This window comes from Rattus rattus, chromosome 6, assembly GCF_011064425.1.
Source record: "Rattus rattus isolate New Zealand chromosome 6, Rrattus_CSIRO_v1, whole genome shotgun sequence".
Lineage (NCBI taxonomy): Eukaryota > Metazoa > Chordata > Mammalia > Rodentia > Muridae > Rattus > Rattus rattus.
In genome coordinates this window covers 86,577,089-86,598,125 of record NC_046159.1, presented here as the reverse complement: position 1 = coordinate 86,598,125, position 21,037 = coordinate 86,577,089, and the positions used below count along the sequence as shown (strand labels likewise).

General features: G+C 48.1%; 1 protein-coding gene across 1 annotated transcript in view; it reads left to right on the top strand.

Moving 5' to 3' along the window:
• Nucleotides 1-20,440, top strand: part of Wipf3 (WAS/WASL interacting protein family member 3) — a 50,326-nt gene extending 29,886 nt beyond the window's left edge. The window contains exons 3-8 of the mRNA XM_032906463.1: nt 414-548; nt 1,609-2,406; nt 4,413-4,535; nt 5,475-5,576; nt 14,977-15,053; nt 19,459-20,440. Of these exons, the coding sequence (XP_032762354.1) occupies nt 414-548; nt 1,609-2,406; nt 4,413-4,535; nt 5,475-5,576; nt 14,977-15,053; nt 19,459-19,482 (1,259 nt within the window). The 3' untranslated portion in view covers nt 19,483-20,440. The remainder of the gene's footprint in view (nt 1-413; nt 549-1,608; nt 2,407-4,412; nt 4,536-5,474; nt 5,577-14,976; nt 15,054-19,458) is intronic.
• The last annotated feature ends 597 nt before the right edge of the window (nt 20,441-21,037 follow it).

The window sequence follows — 21,037 nt, the reverse complement described above, 5'->3', positions numbered from 1 at the left end:
AAACAGTGCCATCACCTGGGGACCAAGTGTTCAGACACCTGAGACCTCATTCAAACCAGGAATTCTTGTCTACACTGAGTGTCTTCTGAGTGTCTATGGTTGGTAACCACCGTATATGGAAGGCAGGGTTACTGATGCCACATGCCTGGGCATTCTGATCCATAAATAAAAAAATCGGAAGTTAAAATGTCTGAGTGAGTTAAGCTTGGATTCTGTGGGTTGAGGGGGGAGTCTAGATCTTTCTACATCAAGTTGAGTTTTCTAATTTGAGCCACAGATGGTCCTCACTTTGATGGGACTAGACTGGACAGAGAGGCATGGGCCTGAGAACACACACAGTGAAAATGGTGGCACTGGGCTAGAGTGGGAGAGACCTGCTGGCACTTCCTACTCCTTCCTCCTCTTCTCTCCAGGTCCAAAAGGAACCAGCAAAGAGGGAGGAGCTGCTGGCAGCAATGCCCGTGGAGGAAGCACGCCCCCTGCCCTGGGAGATCTCTTTGCTGGTGGCTTTCCTGTGTTGAGACCAGCAGGCCAGCGGGATGTGGCAGGTAAGGACGGCTCCAACCTGCTGGCCTGGTGGTCTTTCTTCATGCCCCCAACATGTGGGATATATGGTTTATGAGTAGTTATATGGCAAGAAGATGTGCATTTGAGAACTTTAATCCTGGAAACTCCAACCCCCAGACTTGTTCTCTCGGAATCTTTTTAAATCTCGTCTATTTAAATTGCACCATCGTAATTGAAGAGTGACTTGTTTAGCAAAGGTGTCATGATAGACAGAGTGCCGTTCATAACAGACGTGACAATGCCGTGGATCCATCCACCAGCTTGTGTTGAGTGGTAAGGAATCTCCGTCACCATACCAGTTAGACTGCTGTGTAGCCAAGTGTAAGAATGTAGGAGCTTTAAACAACCTCTTACTGTAATCCTGTCTGTTAGCCATCTAGGGTGGTCTTACCTAAGCTCCTTAGCATCTGCAGATAGCTGTAAATTGGAGAGTTGGCTTACTCCCCAGTCCTCAAAGCCACATGATCTGCAAATCTGCAGCAGGCCACCTCAGGCTTGTCACCCTGTTGGGTATCAAGAGAGAAGTAAGACTTGCAGAGTTCCTAAAGATGATTCTGGAAGCTTGTCAGGAGCTAACTTAGAAGTCTACCAAGTGTTACTTCCTGCTCCTTCCTCTAGGTCAGTCACAGCAAGAGACAAGCCCAGCCGAGACAGGGAGTGAACTTCACCTCTTGACAGATCACACAAAAATGACCCAGGAGGGTCTGATCTGGTCACTGAGACCATCAGCAGGCCATAGCACTGATTTATGCTTCAGTGAGCACTCAGTGTTTTTTTTTAATCGTTGTATTAAAAATTGGCAAAACACACTGCTGCTGTAAGCGGTAGAAAGGGGTGTTTTGTTACTGCCTCGGAGGAGGGCAGATCCAGCTGAGAGGGACCTTGTGGCTGCTGCACGTGTCTGCAGCCTCACAATGGGCCTGCACAGTCCACTACTCAGCTGCAGGGACATCAGGCTTGGGAGTTCTGTGTACTACCCAGTCACCTGGACTTTCTCCTTCTCACACTGCTGGTCTATCCTAAAATGTGTTTCACTTCCAGGTGGCAAGACCGGACAGGGCCCTGGCTCCCGAGCGCCTTCTCCCCGGCTCCCCACCAAAGCCATCAGCGGCCCCCTTCCCGCTCCTGCATCCCCCAGGCTAGGCAATGCCTCAGAGACACACAGCTCTGCCAGGCCAGTCCCTCCTCGCCCCAGTATACCTGCCCCACCGCCTCCCACTACACCCCCACCCCCGCCTCCACCTCCACCTCCACCTCCACCTCCACCTCCGCCCCTCCCCGCAGCCTCCCCCATCAAAGCCCCATCGGTGTCCCCACCTGTCCCTCCAACCAAGGGGAATCCGTCTGCGGTGCCAGCCCCTATACCCTGCGTACCTCCCCTTCCGCCCCCTCCCCCGACTCCGCCCCCTCTGCCCCCAGCCTCAGCACTCAGTGAGAAGGCAGTGAGGCCCCAACTAGCCCCGCTGCACCTGCCACCCATACCACCTCCGCTTCCTCTCCTGCCACCCTATGGGTACCCGGCGCTCCACTCAGAGCCCAGCAGCCCTGCCCAGGAGGTGAGAGAGCCTCTAGCTCCTCCTCCACCGCCGCCGCCACCACCACCACCTCCACCACCACCGCTCCCCACCTATGCCTCTTGCTCTCCAAGGGCCGCTGTGGCCCCGCCCCCGCCCCCGCCCCCTCCCCCGCCCCCTTTGCCAGGCTCCAGCAACAGCGGCAGCGAGACTCCTCCCCCGCTGCCCCCCAAGTCCCCCAGCTTCCAGACGCAGAAAGCCTTGCCCACACCTCCAGGTGCTCCCGGCCCTCAGATCATCCTGCAGAAGAAGCGTCGAGGCCCAGGTAAAGCAGCTTCTGAGGCTCCTCTGAGTCACGTGCACACCATGGCAAGGTTCAAAGCCAGTTTCCACTAAAACCTGGCCCTTTTGTGGGACTTCACTGTTTGTTTCAGAGGAAGGCACCATTGAGGGAGGCTGGTAAACCTAATCTTAGATCCCACAGACAGTACCAGAGAGTCTCATCTTGATCATTTGCCATTGCTAGCTGCATGTCACTTAGCCTCTCTGTGCCATCCTGTCTGTCACATAGGGTGACAGGCAGACGGTTCGCTCTCACAGTATGTAGGATGCTTGACGCTGGTCTGGATCTAGCAATGGTGAGGGCTACCGATGTGGTGTTCATTGAGTCTGGCTCCGGACCTCCTCCCTGGGTTAGGTACAGCCAGTTTCCAGAACTAGGTCTCTGGTTTAGTTGCTTCCGACTTGAAGCTCATCCCACTGGAACACAGTCTGCATTCTGCAGATTCTCCAGCCAACTCAAGAAGACAGGCTTGTGTACTGAGCCAAAATGAGAATAATTCCCTCACAGAGGATTGTGAATGAAGCACACAGTAGACAGGAGAGAGCATGCAAGAGCTACATGCAGCAGAAACCAGTACAGCCATGCTCCTGTGCATGCATGCATACATGCAGAAATGCTCCTGTGCATGCATGCATACATGCAGAAACACTCAGCACATGCCCAGGCTGATGAGCACACATCTGCACACATCTGTTCACACAAGTACACTGATACACATGTCACTCACACATACCAGTCCATCTTCACGCACATACTACTTATACCACATATACATACGTGCATGCATATTCAAGTCCATCCATCATACACACGCACACAATACCCACCACATCCATATACATGTACACACTCCACATAACAAATATATACATATGCACACTACATACACATGTACACACAAACTGTTAGACACATATACATATATCACATGGCCACCACACACGTCCACACACTACATACAAATATACAGGCACGTGTGCACTTTCTTGGTACCTTGAAGGTATCTTGGGATCTGTAGGTACCTGAATTCCCTCACTTCGTGCAGCAGACTTGTCAGGGGCCAGCATATTCCTAGTGTCTCCCTCTAATACCTAGGGAGGGGGAAGGAGGCAGGTTTGGAAGTCCCGAGGGTAGGGCAGAGGCTGGCTAGTATGGACAAGCACACATTTCACCTGGCACTCTGCTCCTCCTTCCAGACTCCAAGCCCCTAACAGCAGGTGCTTATGTGGCCTTTGTCTTTACGTCTTTGGATGTCTACAAAATGAGGGTACTCTTGCTTCAGTCCAACATGGGGTGAAAGAAGATGTTGTTTGTGATCCACCGACAGGATCTGCCTAGGCGATGTTTTCTGGGTGCGGGTTAGAGACACTGCAGGAATCAGCCAGCAAAACACCATAGAGGAAAGAGAGAGCCCAGAAGGTGTAAGGAAGGTGGTTTGTGTGAGATGGACCCTGGCAGGCAAAAAGGTTTTACCCAGGCTGGACAGAGAAGCAAGGTTTATAGTATGGGAAGAACTAGAGCAGGCAGAGTGCAGGACCGGAATGCCCTCCTCAGGTCCTCCTCTGACCTCCCTTGCCTGCAGGTCTTCCTTCCGGTTCCTGTCACTCTGCAGTGGGTCCCTTTCTAGGGCTGTGCCATCTGACCATGAGGCATATTACATCATTGATAGTATAGTGTCAGCTAAGGTTGGCACGTTTCCTGTATCGTGCATTGTAACTTATTTAATCTTTTTAATCTCTCCGGAAAACGCTTGATGCTATCATTCCCATTATGTAGACGATCCAATTGAGGTACAAAGAGGGTATGCAACTCGTGCCAGTTACAGAAACTATGGCTCAGTCCAAAACAGGTTGGCTCTGGTTTGCCCTCTTACTTATCCCGCATCATCGCAAGGGCTAACCACCTAACTGCTCACATAAAGTTAAAATCTGCTGTCCCACTTCCATCTCTCAATGGCGTCTGTATCTTCTGCCCTCTTCTCTGTTAAGGAGCTGGTGGAGGAAAGCTAAACCCACCTCCAGCCCCACCTGCAAGATCGCCCACCACCGAGCTCTCCAGCAAAAGCCAGCAGCTCGGAGGACAGCTGCGGAACGGAGGCCAGCACGTGATTGGTAAGGACCCTACTTGCAGTGCAGGCTTCCTGCCCCCCAAAGACAGGACAAGAGTTCCCTGCCCACCAAAGTGGGGTAGACAGTTGGCCAGCTTCCCCTTCTGTCACCGCGGTATCTGTTTCTCAGGAAGGAGTGAAGAGAGAAATACAGAACAACCTTCAGGATGTGTGACATGGGGATTTTTCCCTCCATGCTATCTGGATAGGTCTAGGCCACTCTAGCCATGTGACTCAAGACATCTAGAACTAAAACCGTGTGTGCATATTTATCTACACCACCATGGAGAGTAAATCTATAAGCCTATAAGACCAGAGTGGCTTGGAGAAAGGGAAGACAGTTGACTTCTTGATAGGCAGGAGGGAAACTAAAAAGACAGATTGAAAGAAAGGCATTTAGGGTCCTCAGACCCTCCACATCCCTTCTGTGTGCTCAACTACTGTCAGATCAGAAAGGGGACTGTCAGTCAAGAAAGGGGCAGGGACATTTCTCTCCTCACCAGAGTCCCAGGGCAGAGCCCATTTGCTTTGGGAAGCCCAGGCTTTACCCAGGACACAGCCAAGCTGATGTGTCTCCTTCCCCTCAAAGCCCTTCTTTAGAAATGCAATCGGTACTCTTAGAGAAAGCTAGTACTGGGTTCTTTGCTAGGTTCTTCCTCCTGCCTGGAGCCCTTTTCTGTTCCTTCAGTGGCTCCCTTAGGTGGGCGGAGGATCTTGGACATGGTGATGGGGAATTACTGCATTGGCCTCTGCTCCATCCCCTTGTCCAGCCAGGAACACTTGAAAAGCAGGTGGACTCTTGGAGAAATAACTCTGCCATCAAAACCCTTGCACAGTGCAGGCAAGCAGTGAGCAGGGTATCCGGCCAGAGGGACCGGTGTGCCTCTGCGAACAATCCCACTTGGGTCACAGTAGTAATCGAAGTAATTTCTCACATGTACAGATGACTTCGAGTCTAAATTCACGTTCCACTCCATGGAAGACTTTCCCCCTCCAGACGAATACAAACCAGGTCAGAAGATTTACCCCAGCAAGGTCCCCAGAAGTAAGTACTGCTTTATCAAGACCCTCCACAATACAAGGCAGGTAGCACTGTGCCTTTGCTGTCCCTTAGCAAAGATGCTGAGTGTGCAGACTTCCCTAAGCTTAAGGACATGTATTTGTCCTGAGGCCCAATGGTTCACTAAAAGGTTCCTATAGAACTCCAGAGTTCACTGGCACCACCTTGGAAATGCTGAAATGAGCCATGCATCCTTCCCTCCCCAGGGCCTTTGGCTGAAAGACTTGACACACAAACAACAGAGAAATGGGACCTGGGCTCTTTGCATTCATAGCTGGAGAAGAATCTCATCAGATTCTGGCAAATTGCAAAATGGAAAATGATCAGAGGCCAATGGTCCTCAACCTTGCCCGCACATGACAGTGACCCCGCAAGCCTTTTAACCTCCTGCATGCAGTCAAGAGTGAAACTCAGGTGTCAGAGTTTATGACCGCCATCTCAGATGCACAGCTAAAGCAGAAACACAGAGCCCGGGGGCTCTTCCTCAGAATTTCACTGTACAGGCAGGCTCCAAAAGGCACCTTCATTTACCTTGTCCACTCTAGAGAAGAGGAGGCTGGATGGATGGATGCCACCCAGGGCCAAAACAGCAGGAAGGCCAAAGAAAACAGGGTTGGCGTGATGACTGCACAGCTACTGGTCAGTCCTGTGCAGTCTTGTGCAGTACCAGGTCATTCAGTACAGCAGAAGGCAGGGGATGGCAGAAGCAGCAATGTGGGGTTGGAGGTGTTCTTATCCCACCACCGAAGTGGGGCCTTAGTCCCACTTGTCTGTGCACTCGAAGGAAAATTACATGTTTAAGGCTGGCCCCAAACCAGAGTATAGGAACAACAGACTCGTGTACCTGTCCCTGCAGAGGGTCTAGCACAGTCCCTTCCGTGGGGCTCAGTTCCCTGGGAGCAGAGTGGAGAATGTCTATTCTGTTCAAGCTGCCAGCATCCCAGCATCAGCATGGGCACAGCTCTCTCCGCTGGCTGTGGGACCTCACTTTAGACAGAGGAGCCTGGTGTACCCAATGATTAGGGATAAGAGAGCTGTAAATGCTCTGGAAGCCAAGTCTTCTCAAGGTTCTGAGGGATAGGGAAAGCCAGCTCTGGGTGGACCTGGACATGCGTCTGCCTAGCATTCCTTTGCAGGGCACAAGAACTGGCAGGTGGCAGCAGGTACAGCTGAGCGTCAGATGCCACAGGGAGAAGCCAGGTGCCCAGGCTCACCTCACACGCTGTAATGGATGGGTATCTTAGTTAGGGTCTCTATTGCTGATGGAACCCCAGGACTAAAACCAACTTGGAAAGAAAGGGTTTATTTCATTTACACTTCCAGGAAGCTGTCCATTGCTGAAGGAAGTCAGAGCAGAAACTCAGGCAGGCCAGGAGCCTGGAGGCAGGAGCTGATGCAGGTCACGGAGGAATGCTGCTTCCTGGCTTGCTCTTCCTGGCTTGCTCAGGCTGCTTTCTAGGAGAACTCAGAACCACCAGTCAAGGGGTAACACCATCCAGAATGGGCTGAGCCCTCCCTCATCAATCGCTAATTAAGGGAATACCATACAGGCTTGCCTAGAGCGCAGTTTTACAGAGGCATTTCCTCCATCGAGGCCCCTCCTCTCAGATGAGTCTAGCTTGTGTCACTTGACATAAAACTCGTCAGGACAGATGAGTGGAATTTTTCTTAATGCATAAGAGTGCTGATGGTTATTTACAGCACACCTCAGTTAACTGGTGTGAGGTTTGGGATTTGGCCACTGAGGGAGCCACATAGGTCACAGGCATGCATGGTGTTAGAGTCTGAGATCCCTAGGGAGAAAGCCGCATTATCACATGGGCAGGAAAACATCCAGGCCAGGGACAGCACAGACCAGGAGCACAGGATAGTTCAGGTGCATTTCACAACCATCAGGGCCTAATGTGCATGGCTCCAGTGAGGCCATGCAAGCGGCAGGCATAGGGCTCAAACTTGGAAATGTCAGTAGACAGCAGCTATGAGCCTGTACTCACAGAGCCACCTTGTAAAGTGTGCATGGATCTCCCATGGATGAAAATTTGAGTGTCTTCTTCTTAAAGAAAGACAGGGCAGGGCTCAGATGTCAATCTGTTTCAAGGACAAGTTCTCCAGTGACTTAAGACCTCCTAGGCCCCACCTCTAAAAGACTCCGCCACCTCCAATAAAGCCACAAAGCCTTTAACATATGGGCCCTTGGACACATTTCAAATCCAAAGTACAGGCCCATCATTTCCTTGCACTAGTTAGGTTCAGGTGAATTCTAAGTTAATGTTCAAATGAAACCATGGAAGTAAATATTTATAGCCTAATAACTGATAATAATCAAGAGTCATTAACAGCTAATGAATTGATCAACAAAGTTGGGTATGGACGCACAGTGAGATACAGTTCAACTCTTACAAGGAGTCAGTGCTGAAGCACACAACCTCGATGGACTTCAACTCACTGCGCTCAGTGAAAGGAACCATCCCAAGACCACGCTCCACTTATATGAAATGTCAAACCTGAGCAAGGCCACAGAGGTGGTTAGAACAGTGGCTATTAGGGACTGGGGCATGGGAAATGAGAGTGACAGGTGGTTGGTCTGGGGTTTCCTTTTAGGGTGATGAAAATATTCCGCAGCCAGCTACTGATGGTGGTTACACTTTATGAATGCACATGCAGTGGTCTTCGTATCCACTGAGAGAAGCCAGAGATGTAGACCCAATTCAAAGTTAGATTAAATAAATGTATTCTTTGTTGGGGTTTGGTCTATTGTATTGTGATGCTAAGTGCAGGCCCCCAAGATGTGGTTGCCCAGAGAAGTGATAGTCCACTCGTAGACACAAGTGACTATGTGACCTTGCTCCCAAGTTATTTCTGATTGGTGAATAAAAGTGCCTACAGCCAATAGCTGGACAGAATTGAGATAGGTGGGACTTGGTGTTCCAGGCCTTGGGATTGGAGGAAACCACTGAGAGAGAAAGGAGGTGGAGAGAAGAGAAAGATGTCATTGGTTAGGAGTCAAGAAAATATGGCCGCCAATTAGAGTCGAGAGCAGCCCAGATGAAACGTAGTAATAACTCCGGTTATGACAGGAAAGTAGATTCTAATAACACAGAGGGTAGATATTTGCTCAGTTCTAGTGCTGATGAAGGCTTACTGAAAACAATAAAAGTTATGTCTTTTATCTGGGAACTGAATGGTCAAAGGTGGGGAAGAAGCCCTGGATTGAGATTAAATATTTTTTACAAAAATTCTTACTGCTAGCAAAAGGACAGCAGCCTTAGAGCCAATACAGCAGGCTGTGTGGAAGGCGGGGTTAGGGCTGGGTTTTAAGGCGGACATCAGAAAGGTGTGTGTTACAGCTAGCCCTGGAATCCATGGCTGGAAGGTGAAATTGTTTTACTTCCTTCAGTTGTTTCTTACTTTCCCACTATAAAGTAATAAAAAGACCACCTCGTCCTTTCCCCACAGCAATAAAGCGGACGTGCATTCCGCAAAGGCAGTTGCTGATACCTCACAGTCCTGCAGGCCACTAGGATTGCCCAGGCATTCCAGGGTAAAGGTCAACGGCCCTGTAGGGAAGCCTGGCTCCATATTAAGTTTCTTTAGTCAACACAAGACCTGGGTAATTATCACTCAGATCTGAGCACTCTAGCAAGTGGGGTGGCGCAGTTCAATTGTAGGCACAGTGCGGTCAGGTTAGGACTGGCTGCCATGTGTCTCCTACACACACACACACACACACACACACACACACACACACACACACACACACACACACACACAATCTCACTAACAGCAAATTTTATTTTACTAATGATGTATTCAAGTGACAAAGCAAAAGCGAAACCAAAACCAAACAAAACCTTGTCAGTTAGAATGTCTTAGGAAAATACTTAGCTTACTGTCACTCTAGCAGGAAGAAAGGCCTTTGATATGTGGCCAAACACTTGCCCACTAAATGCTCTCACCCACCGGAGAGATGTAGACTGGAGAGTGCCGCTGTACCCACAAGAGCCACACCATGGTGGAGGTTGGGCTGGGACGTGCCACAGTGCCATCTCATTCCCATGATCCCAGTAACTCCACCAAGCAGTCAGCTCAGCGGAAACGTGGCCGATTTCTACCACCAGGACTGTGCTCACATTCCAACGTCTGCTTTTTAAAGGAATTTGCAATCTCGAGAAAAATAAAACGCATAGCATGAAAGTCCCCATCTACACCAAGTTTTTAACTGTTGGTCTGATCAGTGTGATCACACCGCTACACAACCAGACTTGAGGTTGAAGCTCGCCTGACAGAACCAAGACTCCACCTTAAGTCATGGCTTTAGGCCTCCTCCTACCCGAGCCCCTGACAGCCACCACTCATTTTTTTTTTCCCTATGATTTTGAACACTGTAAATAGCTGGTGTAGGTAGAAGCATGGGCTATTTGCTTTCGGTTGCTGATTTAGTTCACTTTGCAGACTAACCCAAGATTCCCCTGTGTTAGCATGTGCTCCCTTTAGTAGTCTTTGCTGATAGGCATTCCCGTGTATGCATGTATTACATAGCACATTCGTTTATCCATTCGTCCACTGGCAGACATTTGGATTGCTTCCGCATTTTAGCAATTGAGAATGATGCAACCGTGGTTGTTTAGAGGACTTTTCAAGGCTATGTCTTCAGTTGATTTCCATATACCTATCCCAAAGTCCAGTGTTAGGTCATAAGGAAGTTCTGTTTGTCATTGTTGGAGGAACCCCCATGCTGGGTTCTATCGCTGTCCAATCATTTTTCACCTTCACCATCTGTGCACAGTGGTTTCCATCTTTCCACGTCCTCACCACAACTGTCTTCAGATTTTAATTTAATATTCCCTTTTCTGTATTTTCATAGCCACTCCAGTGAGTACAGTGTGAAGACTCACCCTTGCCCAACTCTTATTTTAGAGGCTTTGTTGATACAAGCAGCCAATGACTTCCATAAGCCATAGAACGTTCCCACCACACTGCTATAACTAGAGCACCGAGGGGTTCATTTTACAGAAATTAAAGGGTTGGAAGTCCCAAGAGTGTTACCATAAGTAGAAAATGCACATGGCCACTGGTCACGCCTAGTTCCACCTTTGTGGTGACAATAGTTCAGGTCCCTTACCGATCCTTAGTGCAGTTGACCACACCCTTACTGGACTGACTTCCAGCAGTCCAAGGCTCACCCCAGGAGACTGCCTATCCTGTGTATGCCTTCCTCCTGAGAGGCCACAGAGATGCTGCTCTGCCTTTGCAGTTGTCTCACTTCCCTTCATCCCCTGAGTTCCCAACTCCATATGTAGCCTCTCTCCAGTTCTCCCCTTCTATGCAAGGATCTCCAGGTCACATTTTGTCTTGAGTAGTCTAGTGCCCGCTCCTTCCCATAGCCTCCTTCTGCACCCAGACTATTCCTCTATGTTCCGTTGTTCCATCAAAGGCATCAGTCATCTTGGACTTCCGTCTCTTTTCTGCTCCCCCACTCACCTTACTAGGGAGCTCTGTGTCACCTGCTTTGAGATGTCCCCGGGTATGAGCTTTTGCACTCCTCTCCTCTCCCATGCTGGCTACGCCACTTAGCTGTCTAGCAGGCTTCGCTGCCTCACACCACATCTGAGTCCTCTGGAGCCCAAGTCTGGCCCTGCTGACTCTGCTAAAAACAAACAAACAAACAAACAAACAAACAAACACCCAGGGCATCCCATCTTGTCCCAAATCGGTTGGAAATTTCCATCATAACCACAGGACCTGCATTACTGTCCCTCCCCTTCCATCTCTTTCCTCCACTTTAATTGGTTCAGCAACAACTTTCTAGAGGGTTCCAAGCCCACCCTTCCCTCTGTCCTTCGCCATTGTTGTTCCTTCTGTATGAGACTCTTTTCCAGGATGCCCACATCACTTCCTCACCATTTTCTCTGGATCCTCGAGCTTAACAGACATATCTTCTCAGAGTTATGACAGCTGAGAACTCCAAGGTTCAGGTGCTAGTCGGCTGACCCTGTTTCTAGGCAGGACTCTTTCTTCATTGCAGAGGGGGCCCTACCCTCATAACCATCACCTCAAGGGCACCCCTGCTGCCCTGCCCCAGGCTCCTTGTCCAAACACTGTCATGTTGAGTGTTAAGCCCTCAGCATGTGAGATTCGGAGTGATACAGTTCAGTCTATGAGTAGCTTATCAAAGAGGGCCCGGTCAAATAACAGCCTTTCTGCCCTGGTACTTAAAAGTTTCTTCATGTCATATTTTGTCCCCAAGTACCTTCCTGCTGACCCTTGCTTCCTGGCTCAGTAAACTATGACATCTGAATGGCAATTATCCAATGGCTTATGTCTGGCTCCCAGAATGGAGCCAACTACACAATCAGTAAATAATGGTTGAATTAAAAATTTTTTAAAAATATCCAGTCATATGTTCATTGCTAAACTACCTTCAGAGTGAAACATTTGGAAATGGCACCAAGTTCCATCAACGAGATTAGATTAATTATAAGAGAGTCACATGCTAGAACTCTTGTGGCCTTTAAGAGAGTATGTTGAATACTTAATAACTGTCATGCAATTCAGCATAACAGCAATAATTGCCATGCTGCTATGTCAGTAAAAACAGCCCAAGCAAGACTACACAAAAAGAACATGAAAATACTTTATAAAAATATATCTGATTTTGGATTATATAGTAAGGGAGAATTTGAGTGGAGGATGTACACAAAACTGTTAAATGTGGGGAAATTCTGTGTGACTTTCATTATCTTTCTTTACTATTCTGCCAGATTTTTATAGTAAATGTATATTGAATATATAAAAATGTATATTGTTCAATATACAAAATGCATATTGTATAAAATGTACATTGAACATAAAATGTCTGTTGTTTAATATACAATATGCATATGGTATAAAATGTATATTGAATGTATAAAACTGTATTGTCTGCTTTCCTGCCAAGGTTTAAACAGTGTTGGCCACTGACTGACAGGTCTGATCTGCATAGGAACCACCTTTTCCCAAATATAGTTATCACTTCACAGTAACTGCTCTCCAGGGCTGGTGTTAGCACATCTAAGACTCTGCCTTAATGGCCACCCAAGTTTGCAAACCCTTTCTGCACCCTGCCCAAGTCCTACCTAGCCATCCTTCTATTGGCTGTAAATGGATTTTGCTCCTAGTGTGAAAGTATAGCTGTGCTTAGAAAAGGTGACAAGGCAACCTTGGTTTCCACATGACAAAAAGTTAGGCTAGAAGCCATTGGGAGCTCGGTGACTCAAGCACAGCTAAGCCCGGTGGTCCCTTTGCCATTTATCCACAGCCACGTCCATACCTGAGACAGAAGATGGCAGTGTGTGAGTCTCTGTACAGCAGAGACATGGGACGAGGAAGAAAGGTCAAATGCATTTCATGTTATGAGCTACAGAAGCAAAAGTGGGAACTCTGTCATTCCACAGGATCCAAGTTTCTGCTCATCTGTGAGGAGACAGCAGGTAGCAAATGCTGCATTTACAGAGTGACACCAGAGAGGCTAGTGGCACTCAGGGGAAAAATGCCCCTAAGCTGCTCTGTCTATTCAGAGCAGCCTGACTATCCCCAAGGATGTCCCAGAGACTCATTTCCAACAGCAGTGAAGTTTTTCTTGCAACCAGACATGGAGTCGGCCCTCCTTTTTCAAAGAGAAACTAATTATCCTCCAGCCTATGTGTTCTGATCAGCTTATGGAAGCTGGTGGAAACTGCCTACCCATGAAGCCCATGTTACCACACATTAGTTTTCAGATGGGGGCAGAGGTTGTTCCCTGAGGCAGTTGTTCCCAGAGTCCTTTGTGGTGGTTTCCAGTAGGCCAGCGCTTAGGCAAGGCACTGAGTGAGTAGCTCTGACGGATGTGGCAAGTGTCCCACAGTATAAGGTCACACCCACAGGGAATACCAATGTCGGTAAGGCCCTGACCATGAAATCTATGCCCAGTGAGAGGTTTGTCTGAGGCAGACATGTCATCCATAAAACTAAGGACCACAGTCTGCAAGGCTTCTCTCCCATGCGGAAGTATACCAGGGCTACCTGTCAGTGTCTTGGTACAGTTTACTCAAACTAGCTGGAAACTAACATTCTCTCTGTGATTGGCTCCCAAACATCTTTACTCTTGAGCCAACTCAGTCCTCGGTTTGGACCTTGATTAGTGTCTTGTGGGCTTCAGAGCACTTTGTGATGGTTCATTGGAACGTGTGCCTTACCTGTGAGACTATTATGGTGCCAAGTATGTAAGACTGTAGAGTGCTTCAGAAGCGTTGGGGATTTTTTAAAATAGTAATTCTACCACCCAAGAGGAGAATCTGCTTCTTATGTTTCTTTTTATGGATTTTAAAAGCTTGGATTTTTCTTTCCGTACAATTTCACCCCCAGAATCATCTTCATGAGCATTCGAGGAGCTGCTCACTGCTCCATAACCTCACCCTAACGCTCCCAGCACCTGAACCTTTTGTCAGAGGCCGTCCTCAGTAACCAGTGGCTTTAGAAGTAGCTCAGAAATGTGGATGATGGGCTGGAGAGGTGGCTCAGTGGTTAAGAACACTTAATGCTCTTCCAGAGGTCCTGAGTTCAATTCCCGGCATCACATTGTGGCCCACAGCCATCTCTAAAGAAATGCGGATGATGGGGTGCATGTGAGACATGACTGTGTAATCCCTCGTCCCCAACAGCAGCAGGACAAGGGACAGGCGGCAGGGGTTTCCAGCCAAACGCCTCAGAGGAAAAGACACCAGGAGATGAGGTCCAGAAGCTCTGACTGAAGGGAAATTTGGGGAGCACCTGGAGATGTGACTTTAAAACTTGAGTAAATTGTCTGTGAAAACGAAGTTAGACTTTTTGCTGTGGTGACACTGGGGCAGGAAACTGGAATCGAATGTGGAACACGCAGGGTGAGAGGAACTTGGAGTCCCCTCCCCCCATCATCTTCTACATTCTTTCAGTTCCCAACTATGGCATTCTGTCCTGTGCAGCTTGTACAGCAGTGAAGCCAGGACATCTTGGAGACATATTGTTGGAGCTTCACTAAAAGGGATGGATCGTGTCAGCCGATAGTATCTTTCTCCATTTTAGCAGACCCTGCCCTGTACTCGGCTGGTCTCAATGGCAGACAGAGAAGTGTGCTGGAGGACTGGTACCTGCCAGGCAGGAAGGCCTTCTCACACATCACTGCCTGTGGCTCCCTGAGCCCACAGTATGTGACACAGAAGACGGGTGGAAACCCAGAGTCCAGGCCAGAAGGCAGAAGGTTTCAGGCTGGGCTCATGTTGCCCGGAGATTCTCTGCCGGTATTTTGAGCGCTGGTTTAGCAGAAGAGTCTCTCCACAGGGTACAGAGGCCCTGGGCCAATAGATGGTGAGATCACTCTCGTTTCTCTCAGGCCGCACACCTGGTTCCTGGCTCCAAGCTGAGGCAGCTGGGCAGAGCTCTGATGACATCAAAACCAGAAATTCTCAGGTAACACCTCCCTGGGCCCTGAATAAAGCCTGGAATTCTGTAGGGCTCTCTGCCTGTGGGTCGGGACCCCTTTGGGTCATGTCAGATATCCTGCAGATCAGATATTTCCATTATGATTAAAATTATGACGTAGCAACAAGATAGTTTTATGTTCAGGGGTGTGGCACCTCAGCGTGAGGAACTGTATTAAAGGCCTGAGCATCAGGAAGGTCAAGAACCACTGCTCTGCAGGGATTCTTCTCTGTAGAAGCTTTCCTCTCTGACTGCTCTTCTGTAAGAAGGCCACTTGTTGTGCCTTGTTAAAGGCCAGAATGAAACACCTTCAGTTTCACACTCTGCCCTGTGGTAGGGGCTTTCCACAGAGACGCGTCAGAACCCTGTAGTCTCATTCAGTCCTGACTCTGATCATTCCAGAAGCCTGAGGAAAACCCCATAACATCTGTGATGTGTACTTTTGTGTTCTCACTCACCTACAGAGTAGACAGTTCTTTGGGGCTTTCTGTTCCATCAATATTATCATTGATTTTGACCAAAATTTAATCACGATTTTAATGTTCTTGGCTACATGTAATTAATTGTCAAAGCTTCGAGGAAAAACCACATAAATACCCTTGTTCTCACCCAAAAGAACTCATATAGAATTATCTAACCTGGATAGAGGTGACATCTCTCACTGCTTGTGATATCAGTTCCTCTTTAGAAATACGTTGTTTCTACAAACATGTGAATTTACAATTTTTCCTGGCCTACTTCTGTTACCAAGTTCTGTGACACAGAGGGCAGGCTGGCTGCTGATGACAGCTGTTGAGTCATTCAGCAATTGTATGATACATTAAAGAAGTGGCTCCTGAAAGTTGGGGTTGCCCAAAGGCGAGAACTGTTTCTTCTACCTATTGGGCTACTCATCCCCTCCCCCACTTTCTAAACACATATAATACTCGAGTCACAATAACTGTTCTCCAATGGTCACGAATTCAAAAGTGAGTGTATAAGGGTAAAGGTGAGGGGGCAGAAAGGACGGAGTTATGCAAGATTATTGACTGGTGGAAGAGAGGATTCTGGGAAGGTGGCAAGGTAGAAGGCACCACAGTCTGCCACTCTGCCTGGATGGTGGTGACTCTGGCACTTGTCTGTTGCAATTGTCTTAGAATTTTGGTATCTGCTGAAGACTGACTATGTCCAGGAAAGACTTGAGCCATACACTACAGTCAATTTCGCTCAGTTTTATCTCACGAGACATCAGCATTTAGCCATTTCCTGCCCATATTCCCCTGACAAGCAGCCATGTGCATACTCATGGAACAACTACCCATTTGCTCAGATCTTAGGGATGCACGGCTCCAGTCTCTCCTCGCTATTTTAGATCACAGGGGTTCAGATACTGATTTTAGTGTCCATCATTTTTTCACCCCGCCCCTAGACTGTTGTAGGCCCCTCCCCTTCAGGCTGAAGTGCTTGCTGGGAGATTCTCTTACGATTTTTCTGTTTCTCATTTGGGGATTCAAACACTAATGACTAGGAGGGTCTCCATTAGGCACCTTTCCTTGTACAGTAATAAAAATAGCTTCCAAGAGCGACTTCAGGGAGGAAAGCTTGACACTTTCGGGGGGCAGGCGGTTGAGGTAACTGGGCATCTTGCATCGGTAGTGGGAAGCAGAATGGTGTGGATGCGTGTGCTCAGCCCGTTTCTCCCATTTAATGCATCCCTGGACCCAAGCCTGGGGACAGCACCACCCCCTTTTAGGGTGGCTCTTCTACCTCAATTTACTTGATTTAAAAAAAAAAATCTCTCATAAGAATGGCAAAGGTTAGATAACTAGGAATCTATTCAGTCTAGATAACTAGGAATGCCCAGAGACCTATTACCTAGGGGACTCTGGATCATGGCAAGTTGATAATGTCAACCATCTCAAGGAAACTCGAAGGTAAACTTATGTATGGAAAACAAAAAAGGAGAAGCACAGGAAGGCACCTGAGAATCTGCGTTTATGCCTTAGGGAGATTCTTGGCTTTGAGATAATTTACGAGCATAAAAAATTAAGATCAATAAAACAAGAACAGTACAGAAGCAAAGCCTGGAGAGAGTGGAGAATCTAATCTCCAATACTGCCGCTGCGTGGCTTCATCCAAACGTGTGGTTTCTGACAACAGCACTACACAGATCACACAGGAGGACAGGGAAACATAGTCCCTTCCAAGATGGCAGGGAGAGTAGAAATGTAAATTATCCCCGAAACAGAACTCATGGTAGGTTCACCTCAGACTTTATCAGAGGTGCCCTGGAGGTGTTCAGCTAAGTTCAAGAGAATTGCATGTGACCAGAATGGAAGGCTCTGTAAAGACCAACGCTGACAGACGAGATGAGGGGAAGTGGTGAAAATGCAAGGCACATCCCAACAGGCAGAAAAGAGTCAGTGAACTTGAAGACAAAACAATCGCTTAGTCTAGGAACGGCAAGAAACGGTGAACAGGGAGCAGAGCCCAAGAGAACTTGCTGGGGACCATTGGGTGGGCAAAGCTGTGCATTGCTGGACTTAGTGAAGGAGAGTGAGAGAAAGGAGTGGAAAGGCAATTTGAAGACATAATAAATAAAAACTCAAGTTGGATGAGAATCTTGAATGGAAGTACCTAAAAGTTTAGTAAACGTGAGGAAGATGAACCAAGAGAAACTCTTACCCCCACTCCCTGACCCCCAAAGCCACTGTGAGTACCACTGGAAGGACAGAGGAAACCTTGAGAGCAAAAAGAATAGCACAGCATCCTCAGTGGACCTAGCCACAGTCTTCTAGTAAGGAGGTGAGTCATGAGTGTCTGCAGCATTCAGAAGAAAGGAAAAATGCCCACCGAGAGACTCTACCCATCCTTCAAAGGTGAGAGAGAGAAACCACACACTTACAGGTGTGCTTTAGACCTGCCTGGCTGCCTCTGGTCTCAGGACTACGGTCCCTCCCTGAGTCACTTTCCTTTGATATATGACAAAAATCAAATAATGGCCTAGTTTAGATTTTTGACTCTAGAAAATTATCGCTGATTTTTACTTTCTTCAGAGTGTATCTCTGGGATTTCTTTGTTTTTTTTTTCCAAAATGAATGTTTTAAATTTATTTTTATTCTATGTGTATGGGTGTTTTTTCCTGCATGTATGTCTGTGTACCACATGTGTGCAGTGCCCTTAGAAGCCAGAGAGGGTGCCAGATCCCCTAGAACTGGAGTTATAGATACAATTATGGTTGTGAGCTGTTAGGTGGGTGCTGTGAACTGAGCCTTGGTCCTCTGGAAGAATAGTCAGGGCTCTTAACCTCTGAGCCATCTCTCCAGTTCTATATTTTCTACAATGAATAGATAGCATTTTATGATCAGAAAACTGAAAGACTCACCATGGTCCTAGTGCCTACATTTACAAAGCGTTTCCCAGTTTTCAGTTGGCTTGTATGGGTTCTCGAATTTGACCCTTCACAGTAGCCAGACGATCGAGCTGAAACAAGAAGCTCATCTGTTTCCACAAAGGAGAGCTTGTTACAGAAGGTCAAGGAGTTACCCAGGGTGCCTTTCTGACTTCTGTCTGGCGTTCCCACTGCTGCTCTAATCTGCTAGAATCCCGGGGCAGCAAGGTTCATCCTCCCCACCCCTGCGGCAAGCCTTCAGCAAGGCCCTTGGGCAGGTCCTAGTCCCGGCCTCAGGACAAGCATGTGTCAAAAGCATCCCCCAAGGATGGTTTTCATCTCTCTGGACCTAGATTCATCAGGCTTCTAGCTCAGGGCTCCCAGCCATGGGTTGGCCACGATGTCTGTAAAGAAGACCCCGGTTCAGTCAAGGAGAGGTTGTAACGTTGTCTTTAAGCATCCCAGAGTCAAGGTATTTTATGTCTCATTGGGAATCGTCTAATTGATTTGCACCACATGAGGGCACAAAGCAGCACACAGGAGAACCACTGGGCCCGAGACAGTGGACAGAGCCAGGGAGTGCTATGGCTATGGGTACAGTGGCCCAGGGCTGGAACTCTGAGGACTTTGGTCTCCTTCCCTCCTTTCTGTTGCCTTCATATGGCTTTTCCAACACACGGTTTGCTTTTCCTGAGCGCTGTACCTAGTGAATTGCATATGCTTCCTTCCATAAATGTTTATAAGACCGTATCAGGTATCCACATACCATCAACCTCAGGTCCCCTTTGCCACTTCCCATTCTCAATTTCTGGGGGGAAAGCCAAAAACAAACAAACAAACAAACAAACAAACAAACAAAGCCAGCTCCTTGTACGTGATGGAGTCATCTCGCCTAGAGGGAAAATCTGAAAGTTTGAGATCCTAGCCAAGGGATCTTCTGTAGGCAATGTGTCTTCATGAGAATGTTTTTGCAGTAATATTCTGTCACGTTTCTGCAGTTAACATTCTGTGATGTTTCTGCAGTTATCTCTAAAGGCACTCCGGTGAGAAGATGGTGACGTCAAGGTCCTGGGGTTCTGGACTGGACACCAGGACAACTCCTCGAGACTCTACTGTACTCAAGCTCTACTCATTTGAATGCAGGCTCTGAACTGAGCATTTTTTTTTTGTAAATAATAATTTGCACGAAGCCCTTAGGCACCATGTTAGTCAACTTTCATTTGAGTAACATTTTAATATTTTTAAAACAAGCACCCTGACATTTGTCCGTCTTGTACAGATGGCTCCCGATCCCGCCCTGTGGTGTCCACTGTGACTAGAACATATGCTTGCAGGCTGGTCCTTCGAGGATTCTGAAACCTTTTCCAGAGCATCCTTAGTTTTCGAGTAGTCCAACAGTCATAACCATCCACAACAGCTTCTTATTGGCATGACTCTCATCACTCCAACCGCAAAATCAAACCAAATAATGCCTTATAAACCACGCAGCTCAGAGGAAGCAGTGTGTCCCCAGGTCCTGGTGTTGCCACTCAGCTTCCAGTGAGCGAGAAGCCATGTCTCGCTTCCTTTTAGCAGTACAGGGACGTCATTTTGCTGCCTAATGTGTGTATATATATTTATATCCCAAGGTAAAGGCTAGAGTGGGCGTGGCCCCTCCCATGCCTTCCGCAGGCCCCTTTTGTAACTGAATTCTTTTACAGGTAGCCAATGCGCTTACTGTTTACAGCATCCCCAGCGCCCAGTCTTTACCGCTTTCCTTCAACACCTCCATGCTCCCAGCTCCATGCTGGTAGCCAGGGTAAAGTCAGCTTTATGAGATTTTGATATCCTCCCATCCCTGTAGACTACGGTTGTATATAGCTCATGATTATGATGTTTATTTTTACCTCAGAAGTCTCCCTCCCCAAACTCTACTCAGAGTGTAAGATTTACATGGAAAATACAACATATATTTAAAAAGAACAAGAACAAAAGGAGGCTGGAGAAATAGACCCACTGGTAACGTGCCTGCCCCATAAGCTAAGGACATACACACAGAGCTGGATGTGGTAACACACACGTGTTACTCCATTACTGGGGGAGCAGAGGCAGGCAGATCCCTGTGACTCACTGGCCAGCCAAGCTATTCAAGGAGCCTCGGGTTCCAGAAAGTGGCATTGTCTCAAAATACAAGGTGGCAACTCCTGAGGCCACAACACCCAAAGTTGACCTCTGGCCTCTTACAGGTTCACGCATGACATGTGTGCACACATCCCACATAGGGACACACACACCCATACAGAAACACATACAAAAGAGCAGAGCAGCTCTTGGAGCATATCTCAAATATCCCGCCCCGTTGGTAGGAGTCTCAGAACGCCCATCAGCCCAAAGGGCCTTCTCTCTGGGCTTCATCTGAGAGCACAGATGGCTCTGTTGCCTGGTGGTGGGTGCCTGGGATGCCCAGCAGAAATAGGCAGCGAGTCCAGCTGTCCTGAATAGACAGAGGGCCACGCCAGGCTGGGGCTGCTCTCTGCATCCTTCTTTGAATCTCAAGGGAGAAAAGTACACTTTTGCTTCTTGTCAGGCCCCAAATGCTCCCATCCACTGGAGAGGGGAGGCT